This window comes from Rosa rugosa, chromosome 6, assembly GCF_958449725.1.
Source record: "Rosa rugosa chromosome 6, drRosRugo1.1, whole genome shotgun sequence".
NCBI classification, from domain to species: Eukaryota; Viridiplantae; Streptophyta; class Magnoliopsida; order Rosales; family Rosaceae; genus Rosa; species Rosa rugosa.
Window position 1 is genome coordinate 40,026,856 of NC_084825.1, and position 12,771 is coordinate 40,039,626.

At 38.0% G+C, this 12,771-nt stretch overlaps 1 protein-coding gene across 1 annotated transcript; it reads left to right on the forward strand.

Annotated features, from left to right (window-relative positions):
• Window positions 1-4,538: 4,538 nt before the first annotated feature.
• On the forward strand, window positions 4,539-8,878 carry LOC133715411 (auxin response factor 18). The gene is made up of 14 exons (XM_062141899.1): window positions 4,539-5,066; window positions 5,312-5,424; window positions 5,574-5,669; window positions 5,769-5,825; window positions 6,018-6,170; window positions 6,266-6,350; window positions 6,541-6,631; window positions 6,730-6,894; window positions 6,979-7,092; window positions 7,186-7,258; window positions 7,338-7,485; window positions 7,583-8,190; window positions 8,278-8,465; window positions 8,552-8,878. The coding sequence occupies exons 1-14, from the start codon at window positions 5,012-5,014 to the stop codon at window positions 8,664-8,666; spliced, it is 2,061 nt and encodes a 686-aa protein (XP_061997883.1). The 5' UTR covers window positions 4,539-5,011; the 3' UTR covers window positions 8,667-8,878.
• The last annotated feature ends 3,893 nt before the right edge of the window (window positions 8,879-12,771 follow it).

A 12,771-nucleotide genomic window follows, 5' to 3' on the forward strand; every position in this document is an offset into this window, starting at 1 on the left:
ATCATGCATGCGGTGTACATGTCTGTGGTGGTGTTCCAAAAGCATCAAATTTAAAACTGGGCCACCCCAACATCTTACAAAGACTAATTTTTTGGTCATGCATGGGGTTATCAAGTCATTAAGAGATTTGTGATTATTTACTCATGAAATAAAAATCAATAGTTAATTTAATAAAAATTCTTCTATACACTAATAATGTAAGTGATCCAGTATCTATTAGGTTATTATAGTCATTGGTGTTTGTTGTTTTTTCTTTTTAATAACCAAACAGTGCACATGAAGTTATCTAGCTGTCTATTTCTGTTGGTGTAAGTGCACATCGGTGCTCTGAATCTCTTCGCAGTGCAGCGCTCATGACGGATCAATTTAGTATGATACCCATGTTGCTTGTAATATGGGCACAAGTTGAATTGGATGTTTTTAGTATGATCTGACGGACTCGCATGTTTAAGCTTACCTAATGGAGGCAGAAGTCTTTTTTCTTTACAATAAGCTAATTGGGGTGCGTGTGATTGCAACTACAACAACCCTGTAGAGGTTAATTGGCATCGGCGAATCTACCTAGACATGTTTCGGGTGGTGCAGGTGAGTATAGAGTGCATCCAAGACCTAGACATGGTGGTTTAACGGTGGGCTCGATGGTGAGGTTTCTAGAGTTTTGGTTTCATCTTCATCGATTTTTACTGTAGGTCTGACGACATCATTCCATGTTGAGTGGTTAGAAACTAAAGCTCGGGTAGTAGATAATCGTGGGTTGAATCTTCCAAGCTCGATGGTGTTTCGGTTTCAAATTCTAAATGATGTATTAGGTAATCCATTCAGAAACCTGAATTCTCAAGGGGGGAGGTCGCCTTCACTTCTTAAGGATATGAACCATGTTGTACTTTCAATTTACTAGTACTATTAGTCACTCATTCGCTAGTTACTTACTTCACTGTATTGAAATTTACATTTTTACATGACAAACTCCGTTATGCTTCAGTGTTATCTTTATGAAAAAATATTCTTTACCTTACTGCTTTTTATGTTTTTTATTTTTATCAATTTGATACTTTTTTTTTTTATATATAAAAAATGGTGGCAGAGTATGCTACCACTCCGAATCAAGATCTGATTTGGATAAACCTCTCCCCAAGAGGTGTTTTTTCACAAGCGGATGATCGAATGCTGGACCTTTGAATATCCAGCTCCCATTTGCCCAAGTAATATTTTTTTTTTTGAAACGATAGGTAAGTAATTTTGCATCATATAAATTAGATGGAATTACATTTGATTCATATTGATAAATGTATTTCAACGAGTTACCAGATTTACTCATAATAGTATAAGATAAGTTGTAGATCAATTTGTTCAGTTATGGGTCCATACAAGTGAGTGGAGTGACAAAGATAAATTCAGTGATGTCGAGGACCAATTTTCCTGATTCAGAGATCTAGTGAACATACATTGCCAAGATCATGATCTAGCTAGAATTGTTCTGTGATTCAAATGGTTCTTATCTCAATCTCCATAATATTTTAACTGACAATTTGATAGGGAGAATCGAAGATTAGATGAAGAAGAATGAATCAGGATTTGAAAAAAAAAAAAAAGTGAAGAATGAATCAGAGGAATGAGAAAGAAGATGGGAGGCTTGATTAGGTTGAGTTTTTGAAGTACTCAGGTCAGACCAAACTGACTTTCCCAGTTTACTTATGTTTTCGAGCATTCTGACTAAAAATAAGAAGAGAAACACATACAGTGTAGTCGAGCTAGTTTTGTGACTACATTTGAAAATGCCTGACCTTCTATAGTAGGAGTGTAAGACTATCCTATTTAGCTTCATAGCTAGTTAATAGTTCCAATAGTAAATAAGTTCAACGAGACAGTAAAACTAGTAAGAGTAACTCCAACAGCTTCCTTATAATTTATGTATTATAGGGAAACAAAAATCAAAGCTTTAGCCTCTTTTTCTTTTCCAACTCCAACAGATTTCCTATTTTACAACAATCTCTAAAATCTCCATATTCTTCTATAAAATTTTAGAGTTTGCTGTAAATATAGGAAATTTGGTTTTCTCTTTCCTCATTTTCCCTAAAATAGAGATAGTTATAGGGAATCTGTTAGAGCAAAAGATGCTTATTTTTCCCTAAAGTAGAGAAAAATCAAAATATAGGGAATCTGTTGGAGTTGCTCTAAGCAAGTTTAGGTTTGATTTTTTACTTTTCAAAAGGGGTGTTTACTTGGTAAATGGTTCACATTGTTCAAGGACTTGGAAACAAAATGTTCTGTATCGGAGAGGAAAAACTAGTAGGTTCACGACACGTCGGTACGGAACCGACACACCACGTGGCTAAGCTTAATGAGCATTACCACTATGACGTGTCCCGTGGGGCCGAATACCAAGTTTCTATTTATTTTATTATTATTATTATTTTTAATCTTCGGGAGAAGGACCACCCAAACAGATCGGAACGGGTCTCTGCAGTCTCACGCGCTTTTTTTAGCAAGTGCTTAACACGCGTGCAGTGACATCGGCGCGTAGTGGCAAGGGGCGTAATAAGGAGGGGTTTACGAGGGTAAAGAAAGGAATATAAATTCTCTGCCGGGTTTACACGAGCCAATACAATTTGCCTGCCACGACGAGGACAGGAAAAGAAGGCAACGGGAATAGACGCCGTTAGTCTTCGTTACGATTATAGATTACTGGGGGGGGGGGGAAGCATTAATATCTCGGCCGCCGTTATCAGACGGATCAGATTCGATTCCGTGCTTCCCGTGAGACCTATATACATCGTACATTACTAGCTCCTAGGCTTTCTGGTACGATAGCTCTCAGCTAGGAAATAGATGTGTCATCACACAAAAAAACACAAGTAATTTATGAAAACAAAATTAACATATTATCTCAAAAAAGAAAAAGAAAAAAGAACCCTATTTAGAACCAAAAACAAAAAAAACATGTCTAATGTGAATGTTATACCTAATTTTGCAAAGGTTTACAACTATCAATCACAGTCGTGACTTTTGTGTTTATTGAAGTTGTTATTATCACTTCAAGGGTTATTTATTTATTTTTTTGATAAAAATTTCCACGCTATCATTTTCTCTTCTATATTATGCAGGGTTAGAGTTCTCTTCTATTTTGTTAGTTTTGAATTTTCTTCGATCAATTTAGGCTTCATTAAGAACTTTTGACACACAAAATAGACATCAAGTGTGAAAATTTACATATAAGTAGGACGTTATTAGGAAAATACAATTTAAATATATTCATTTAAACATGATTTCAATATTGGTGAGCTAGATGTTGTCTGACTGGTAGTAAGAGCAAACCTAGACAAAGTTTCTTTTGAACAAGCTCAAGGCTCCGTCTATTTCAAGAAGGAAAAAAGACCGATAAGATTGAGCCTCACCTAGAGAGGTTGCTATCTTTTGACCTCTCTTGCACAGTTGAGATGTCACTTTGATGCTTGCATTATCCACCTATTTTTAGTTGTGCTCTATTGCGATCACTACCATATTAGTGTAGTATTGCATTAGGAAAGCTCTTATGACGAGTCACTTAGCTTGGTGGGATGTCAAATTATCTTATTATAATTTCTTTTTCTTTTCTAAAAAAAAAACCTTGAAAACATTTTAAATTACTGTAGAACCTTTATTGGAACCAAGATTTAAGAAATGAAATCCTCTTAACTCACCTAAATCTTTGTAATATCATAAATGAAAATGGGTTGAGTTCCAAAACATTTTATTTAATAAACTGCACGAGCAAACATTTATTTTCTTAAAAGAATGGTGTTGTTACTCATGTTAATGAGGTCATTAAAACCTCAACTCCATTATTCTCTTTTATTGCAAAATCAATTCTTTGTTTAATCTGTATGTTTATATTCTATTGTTGCAAGTTTCTTATAAAAAAAATCACAATTGTTTTGTTTACTGATTACTTCAAGGGGTTTTTCTTTTGTATATTTTTTGTTGTTGTATTTTTAATTTTATCCAAGTGTCAGTATTCTCCACTCTTGTTGAAAATAACATTGGAGTGTCCCATTGTCCAAAGATCTCACACAAACAGTGGGATGGTCCCAATTATTGGTGTAGACTGCAGAGTGATTTTCTTTTTGGTTCTGCTGATAAAAATTGGTCCAGAGTTTCTTTGTATCATGATGATTAATCACCTAACATCCTAGTCCTAACATCCTAGTCCCTACACTGCACAAACTCTCTAGGTCTAGCCGCTAAGCTTATATAAATTGTGGGGAAAATGCTAGCGAGTACAATTATTTCTCTTACTTATTTAGTCATTGTTTTCTATTTCTTGCTAAGTGGGGTGACCCTTTGATCCTTTACAACAAAACAATATATTTTTGGCTATAGATTCCACTCAATTATAAGAGAATTAGAGAAAATAAAATATACCAACTTGGCTTATGATAGATCCCAATTGCAACAAGGGTTGTGAAAGAAAAACTCGGCCTCTTTTTAAAATGTAATAGCACCCACAAACAAAAAATAAAGAAGCAATTTTGGGGATTTGATTCAGGTCAAGAAAAAAACAGAGAAAAATCTGGGAGATATATAGAGAGAGAGCTTCTCATTAACACAGAGAGAAGCCAAAAGGAGCGGTTTTGGGTTTGCCCAGAAGACAAAGCAGAAAGTGGGTTTGTAACTGAAACAGACTGATTAGAGAGAAAAAAGAGAAATCTAGTCTAGAAAAGAAAAGGAAGGGAAAAAAGAAAAAAGAAAAAAAAAAAGAGAGCTAGTAGTACAGGCAGAGCACTAGCAATAATGGCTGCTTGCATAACCGTCCTGTCTGTTTAGCCTTTTTCCCCTCTTTCTTGGTCTTGCTGGTCGCCAATGGGGTAGGCTATTATGGTAATACCATAGTGCGTTGGAGAGGCTGTGGCTGCCCCTGTTTGAGCATTTTTCTTTTTCGCATTGCCTTTCTTTTGTTTGGGATTCTAAATTTCCAGTCTTGTACGGCACGGTGTCGTCGTCGTTGGCTCTGCTGGTTTGTGCTCTGTTTTGAATGGCGCACAGCGAGTGTGACTCTTCATCTATTTCTCGTGCTACTGCCGATACAGGTGGGTTGGTTTGCTCGGTAAGTTAGAGCAGAGAGTTGGGTTGGGGGGAATGAAACGAAGAATGTTCAAACTGTTTTCATTCTGTGATTTTTGGGTACTGAGATTACAGTGTTGGGTTTTGGCCTTGATATGATAAAGTTTGCATCTTTCTAGTTTTGAGCTTGTTTTCTTTTCTGGGTTTTCTCATAAACCAAGTATTTAAAGCCCATAGTTCTGAATTTTGAGGTGTGCATTTTGTATGATAGGTTTTGGAGGTGCTTTGTATACAGAGCTATGGAAGTTATGTGCAGGGCCTCTGGTGGATGTGCCCAGTCCTGGAGAGAGAGTGTTCTACTTTCCCCAGGGTCATATGGAACAAGTAAGCTAGCTACTTCAGTTTTTTTTTTTTTTCAATTCGCTGTTCTATTTTTTTTAGTGTTTACATTGTTTCCTAATGGATCAAAATCTGTTCTTTTCTTCTGCTGCCTTTGTTTTCTTTCTTTCTGAAAATTTGCTGGGTTTTTGCAGCTGGAAGCATCAACAAATCAAGAACTGAATCCGCAAATCCCTCGGTTTAATATACCTTCGAAGATCCTTTGTCGTGTGGTTAACATTCAATTACTGGTACTGTGTTTCAGATCGTAGTTTCCATCTCCATCTATGTGCTTTACAAGTTTGGATACCCTGTCAAATTGGTCTTATTCAAATTTGATTAACTTTCAGGCAGAACGAGAAACCGATGAGGTTTATGCTCAGATCACTTTGCACCCAGAATCAGATGTAAGAAACATATTTTTCTTTCGTCTTATTTATTGTTTTTATTTCTAACTTGCTCTGTTGGTTGCTAAGAAAAAGGAACAAAAGAACATAAATAGTTTGTGACCAAAACTTTTGTAATTCTTTGGTTCCAGAAACTAATGTTAAAGATTCTTTCTTTTCTTCCCTCATTCTTCTTTTGGTTGGTATTTACAGCAAAGTGAACCTACAAGTCCTGATCCATGTGTACCGGAGCCTCCAAAACTGGCTACTTACTCGTTTTGCAAGATTTTGACAGCTTCTGATACAAGCACCCATGGAGGGTTCTCTGTTCTTCGAAAGCATGCTAATGATTGCTTGCCTCCTTTGGTATTTACTCTCATTTTTGTTTTTGGCATGCTAGTGGTGTTTTTGTTTTTGTTTTTTCTCTATCTCATATTCACCTCTGGTTTTCATTTCATTAGGACATGAACCAAGCAACTCCAACTCAAGAATTGGTTGCCAAAGATCTTCATGGGTATGAGTGGAAATTTAAGCATATCTTCAGAGGTATCCCTTGTGACATCAAATGCTTTCTTTATGATTGAATGTGGATATTGGTTTTATTAGTTGGATTATGTCAAATTCTGAAAAAAAATTAACCAGAAGTAGAACCAGTCTTATTAGGCAAGTTCAATCTAGGAACTTTCATGTATGTCTTTGATTTCTGGACTCACGTCACTTTAATTTTGAACCTAAGGTCAACCGCGGAGGCATTTACTTACCACAGGATGGAGTACATTTGTCACTTCCAAAAGATTGGTTGCTGGTGATGCATTTGTGTTTTTGAGGTAAATCCGTCCAAATTGTTTACAGTGTTTTACAGTTATGATTAAGGTGTGTGTGCCCTGTTATAGACTAGGTTTTGTTAACAAACTCCTGTTTGCAGGGGTGGTAATGGGGAACTACGGGTTGGGGTTCGGCGTCTTGCTCGTCAACAGACTCCCATGCCTTCATCAGTGATATCTAGCCAAAGTATGCATCTTGGAGTGCTTGCAACTGCTTCTCATGCTGTCATGACCTCAACTCTCTTTGTTGTCTATTACAAGCCCAGGTTGAGTGATGCCTCCATTTTGTCTCTAATTTAAGAGTTGTTATAACTGGAGATTATATATTTTGACAATTTTTCTTTTATCAGGACAAGCCAATTTATTGTTGGCTTAAACAAATATCTTGAAGCCATCAACAATAAGTTTTCTGTTGGCATGCGCTTTAAAATGCGATTTGAGGGGGAAGACTCACCGGAAAGAAGGTATGTGTAAAAAGTTTTTGGCTGTTAACGTTTTCTTTCGCTTTTAAATATACTCAACTTGATTGAATTTTTTTGCCCAATTTAATTGGACAGATTCACTGGCACTATAGTAGGGGTTGGGGATTTATCTCCTCACTGGTCTGAATCTAAATGGCGATCTCTGAAGGTTAAGATATGTTATTGAGTTGTTCATTGGATTGCTAATTAGTATATTCTCTGTAAGTGCTCACTTTTCATACTTGCAGGTTCAATGGGATGAACATGCCACAGTACCAAGGCCGGATAGGGTTTCTCCTTGGGAGATAGAGCCATTTGTAGCTTCTGTTCCGTTAAATCTTGCTCAACCAGTTGTAAAGAGCAAAAGGCCTAAAACTATTGAAATTGCTTCATCTGGTATGTAAAGCTTACAGTGAGTTTTCATTTTAATAAAAAATTGTGGATCTGTTGGTGGTACTAGTGTCTTGACTTCTATACACCAATTGGAATGTAGAAATTACCACCAATTCAACTGCTTCACCTTTCTGGTATCAAGGGTCAAACCAGTCTGCCGAGCCAACTCAATTAGGCAGTGTTGCTGAAGTCCAAAGCTCTGGTAGCCAGGCTGTGTGGCCCCCGAGGCAGAAAGAGAGCAATGGCAGCAGCTACTCTAGCTCAAGGATCTGTGCAGAGGGCATCTGGCCTTCTTCTCCAAAGGTGAATGTCTCTTTAAGCCTTTTTGCAGACTCACAAGAGGGCAATAAGAATAGTTCTATGGGGTCTACACCACCTAGCTTCCCCTCCCCTCCTTCAAAACCTAGCAATGGCCCGGTGCATGACCAGCTGGAAACAGGGAAAAAGTCTGAGTCTTCTTCAGGTTTTCGGTTGTTTGGTTATGATGTGCCAAACTCAATTACTGCCCGTCTCCGGGAGAGAGAGCCAATGTTTACGACAGTGTGCTGTGGTGCGAAAGGACCTATTCTGGCCGCTGCATCAGAACTTGATCAGGACCTGGATATTTCAAAAATATCAAAAGAACAGATGCAAGTTGTATCAGAGATACCACCAATCGAGACACAAAGCAAGCAGGGATCCACTGTTTCAACGAGATCTCGCACTAAGGTAATGTGCAGAGAGACTGCTGGTTCTGTTTGAATTACTCCACTACTTTTAAGTTGTATCTCATGAGCTCTTTTTTCTATTGAGAAGGTGCATATGCAGGGGGTTGCTGTTGGTCGTGCTGTGGACTTGACTGCATTGAAGGGTTATGATGATCTAATTAATGAGCTAGAGAAAATGTTTGAGATCAAAGGAGAGCTTCGTCCGGCAAACAAATGGGCAGTTGTTTTTACTGATGATGAGAATGACATGATGCTTCTTGGCGATGATCAATGGCAGTAAGTCACCTAAGATTTGATCTGCTGCACTAATGCATTTTCAATCCAAAATGACTGAGAAAATGTTAACTTTTCCCCCTATGCAGAGATTTTTGCCGGACTGTGAAGAAGATATTTATCTATTCAAGTGATTACGTACAGATGCTAAGACAAGGCAAGCAAAAAAATTCAGCATTAGTGTGTCAGGAGACTGAAAACTAAATACATTTCCTTTTTCATTGTGGTTTTTATTTAAGCTAGTTGGTAGTTGGGTTGCTCATACTTTTGGAGCATGATCTGGGTTGACGATTTTCATGCCAGAAGCAGGGCAACCAGTTAAATCAGTTTTAGTAGATCTGTCAAGTGTGCGGTTGTGGTTAGCATCATTAGTAGGCCTGTAAAGATCCATATATATGTTTGGGATTTGGTGTTTAGTCCTTTGTTGCTTTCATTGGGTGGAAAGCTGTGTCATGCTTTTCATTTGACCATTTGTTTTAAGCTTAGATTAAAAGACTCTGTTAAGACTTACTAGGAAAAAAGGTGATGAGAAACAAAAAGAAGGAAAAAAGGCATGCAAAGCAGGTATGAATGATTGTTGATCAAGAACTGGATTAGGTGAGGAGAGGAAGTCGGGGAACCGTTGGTATCTTTTGCTTTCTAAGGTGTCTGAACTGTGGAGGCAAGTGTTGTTTTCATGAAGATAATCACTCGTTCTAAAAGAAGTCCAGTGGAAAAAGGGTGAAAAAGAAGTGTACAAAAGGTGTGAAATCCTTTTGACAATGACATAGATGATTTGGGAGCATGATTATTGTCTCCCATTTAGAATATCAGTCACCTACTCTTTCAATTGTTTAAAAGAGAAAGAAAAGGAAACTCCAGTCATCCTCCCTAGTCAAATATAGTATGCTGGTCATTGTGGAACTTGGAGAAGGCAAATGAAGAGATTTAATCTGAAAGTGCAGAGAAAGGAGGGAAACATATAAAATCATCCCCATCTTTGACAAGCATGTCTTCTGCATTAAAGTATCTTGTTACTGAGGAAAATTTGCAATAGACTAAAAAAACAAATTGACTCCGTTATCTTGGGAAAATAATTATCACTCACAAAATGGTGCAGTTGTTATTTTCTTTTTTTGGATGGAAATAGAGACGGAAGAAAGAACTCCCACATCTTCTATTATTAAGAAAAAGAGAACGTAGCAATTACAGTACCAGCTTATGAACAAAACCTGTGGACAATGCCTCATGAATAAACAAAATTGAAACAAACAAACTGGAATCAAGAAAAACAAAAACTAGGAAGACCAAGTTCATCTTGTTGACAGAGATGAAGAATGGAATGAAAAGGCTCATCCCACCATACCAAACCAGTCGAAAGACAAGCCGATACATAGTATGACTTACTGAATTTTCCCTGGTGTTCTGCTACATTTCTCTAACCCACTTTCCACAGAAAATCATGAAAAGGAAAGGAATAACAAGACCGGAATATTTTGGATTAGTTACAACTAAAGAAAAAAATTCTCCAAGATTTAGTTTGAACAACAGAAAAGAAGCAGAATAGAACACAATGTCCTGTTTGCTCAGTTTTTCTCTGCTGATATTGTGTCTAGTTTCATGAAAGTACTAAATACACTGTGCTTTGTTTTTTGGACCACTATTCCATATTCCATGGTTTAGACAGGGAATTACATATCGTATTATCTATTGCTTCGTGGGAACAAGAAATTTTAAAGATAAGACTGATAATGACTTGGTGTCAATCTAGCAGAAAACATGGAGGAACAAAACCAGGTTAGCTTATTTAGAAAATTAACATTATTGTTCTCATCCAAAGCTTGTTGAAAGGGAAACTAATGATAAACTAGTATACAAATATTGATTGTTTACTGTCGGAAAATGTTATCTTATATCAGACTTTTAATTTAAATATCATTGAAAACATGAATTCTTGTTTCGAATATAGAAGAGCAACTGGTCATGAATATAGAAGAGCCTATGATATAGGCTGGATTGAAGGGGAAATGGAGTAGGGAAAGATTGTGTGAAAGGCACTGATGAAAGGCACTTTACTATATTTTTTCCCCAGGCAGTTGGAAACAAATTTGTTCTTTGTCATTGTTCTACGTACATTCAGTGTATGAATAAACAAGGAGCACAAAATCGGAGTGTTATAGGGTTATGGATGGATTGTTTAAGCAGTGAGGCAAACGGTTCTATTGTTTTAACTTTTAAATGTATGAAGGTTTAGAGAAGACAACCCAGAACTCTTTGGCAACAGAATGAATATATAACGATTTTTAGGATCGTATAGATCGAAAAGTTGGGGTTTAGTATATGCCAGGGATCATACTATTCGGAAGATGGTCGGATAATGAACAAAAACAATTTTTGAATAAAACTTGAGTGTATGTGGCATATTGATAATTGGCAATTAGAATCCCACATCGAGAATAAATTGTATGAAATGAATGTTTATAACAAATCACATCAATGTTTCTTATTGCCGAGTCTTGTAGCGGAGACTTGTAACTAAGTAGGGCATTAAAGTGATTGGCGGGTGAGTGAATCTTTGCTTGATGAGGTGAGATTGTCTTAGTTTGTTCACTTCGGTGAAGTCGCACTAAGCACGCCCCTAAACCCTCGGGTCAGAGGGCCCCCCACACGATAAGGGTGGGTAGCGAACTACATTGAGAAATCATGACTGGGAGTCGTCTCACAAACTAAGATGACCTCACTTCAGTGTGCTGTTGGGTATAAGCCCTCACCCCACATTCACTTTTTGTTTAATCCGGTGAACTCCACCAAGCATGCCCCTAAAGCGGTGGGTAGTGAACCACAAAATTAAGTAATGGATTAAATTCAGTTTAGTCCCTCGAACTTTAGGCCTAAAATCACTTTGGTCCCTGACTTTTTTTTATAATCAAGATGGTCCATGCGCTTCCAATTTCCATCAGCCTAGTCCAAAATTTGACTCTAATCGTGACGTCATACGTTGAATTGTCACCGACAAGCATGACCCACTGTTCAGTTTTTGACTCTCAATTTGGACAAAATGTCCAAACTACCCCTTAATACTCTTTTGTTCATCTCTCTTCCTGAAACCCGAGAGCTCCTCCTCTCTCTCTCTCTCTCTCTCTCTCTCTCTCTCTCTCTCTCTCTCTCTCTCTCTCTCTCTCTCTCTCTCTCTCTCTCTCTCTCTCTCTCTCTCTCTCTCTCTCTCCCCTTTCCCTCCCTCCTCCACCACGTCCTCTTCAGCCTTAGATCACGACACAATAACTCCAACCCATGTCCTCTTCCAGAAGCATGTCTCCGTCGACTACGATAGCGGCACTCACCACCTCTCCACTCATATCGGCGGCTTCAGGAAGTGAGACATCCCCAAACACCACCGCTTGTCTTCAAGTAGGTAGGCGCAGCATCGACGACGCCCAGAAGATGCACCGGGAAGCGGGAGAATGATCAGAAGAGAACAGATTGTGAAGCAAATTTTGCTGGGTTTCTGTATGAGAGAGAGTTCGAGGAAAGAGAAAGTAAATCTAGAATTCTCTCTCCTCCACCGCTGGTCTCTAAGCACCACAGTGCTCACCTTCACCACAACCATGCTCCGCGGTCTCCAACGAGTCAAACCCAGCCTCCACGTCGTCTGGCGATGCCTAGAAGCCTCTATCTCTCTCTCTCTCCCCCTCACCCTTTGCGATCCCAAAACCCTTTTTTTTTTTCGATTTTCAGCAAAACAAGCTCCAATTTGGTGCTAATTCTCACTGCATCTTGTGATTTGAGCTGGGTTGCTTTTGATTATAGAGGTTCACTCATTCATGATTTGATTTGATTTTGAATTTTATTAGTATGGTTGGTGAGTTTTGTGATTTTTTTTTTTTGCTCATAAAATTCAGGTATGGTTTTTTGTTTTCTTATTTCATGTGATAATCTTGATGGGTTTTTGATAATCTGAGTTGGGTCTGTTGAAAGCTTGGAAATTTTTGATGGGTTTTTGGTAATCTGAGATGGGTGTGTGTTTGATTTGTGAATTGACGGGTTTAAGAAGTGACAAGGGGGAGGGTGTTTGTGATGAGGCGGAGATGCCTGCAGAGGTTGCTGTCGTGGCCGTCCACCGTTTCGAAGAACTGCAGAAATTTCAATCACAGGGTCGTCGGATTTGATGTGAATTTCTGGGTTTTTTTTTTTTTTTTTTTTTTTTTTTTTTCTAGTGTGGATTTCTGGTTTCTGTTGCTGGATTTTGCAGTGATTTGAAGCTGGCTCATCTGGGTTTTATCACAAGGTCGGGTTGGATTGGATGCTTTTTACGATTTTGATTTTGGGTGGC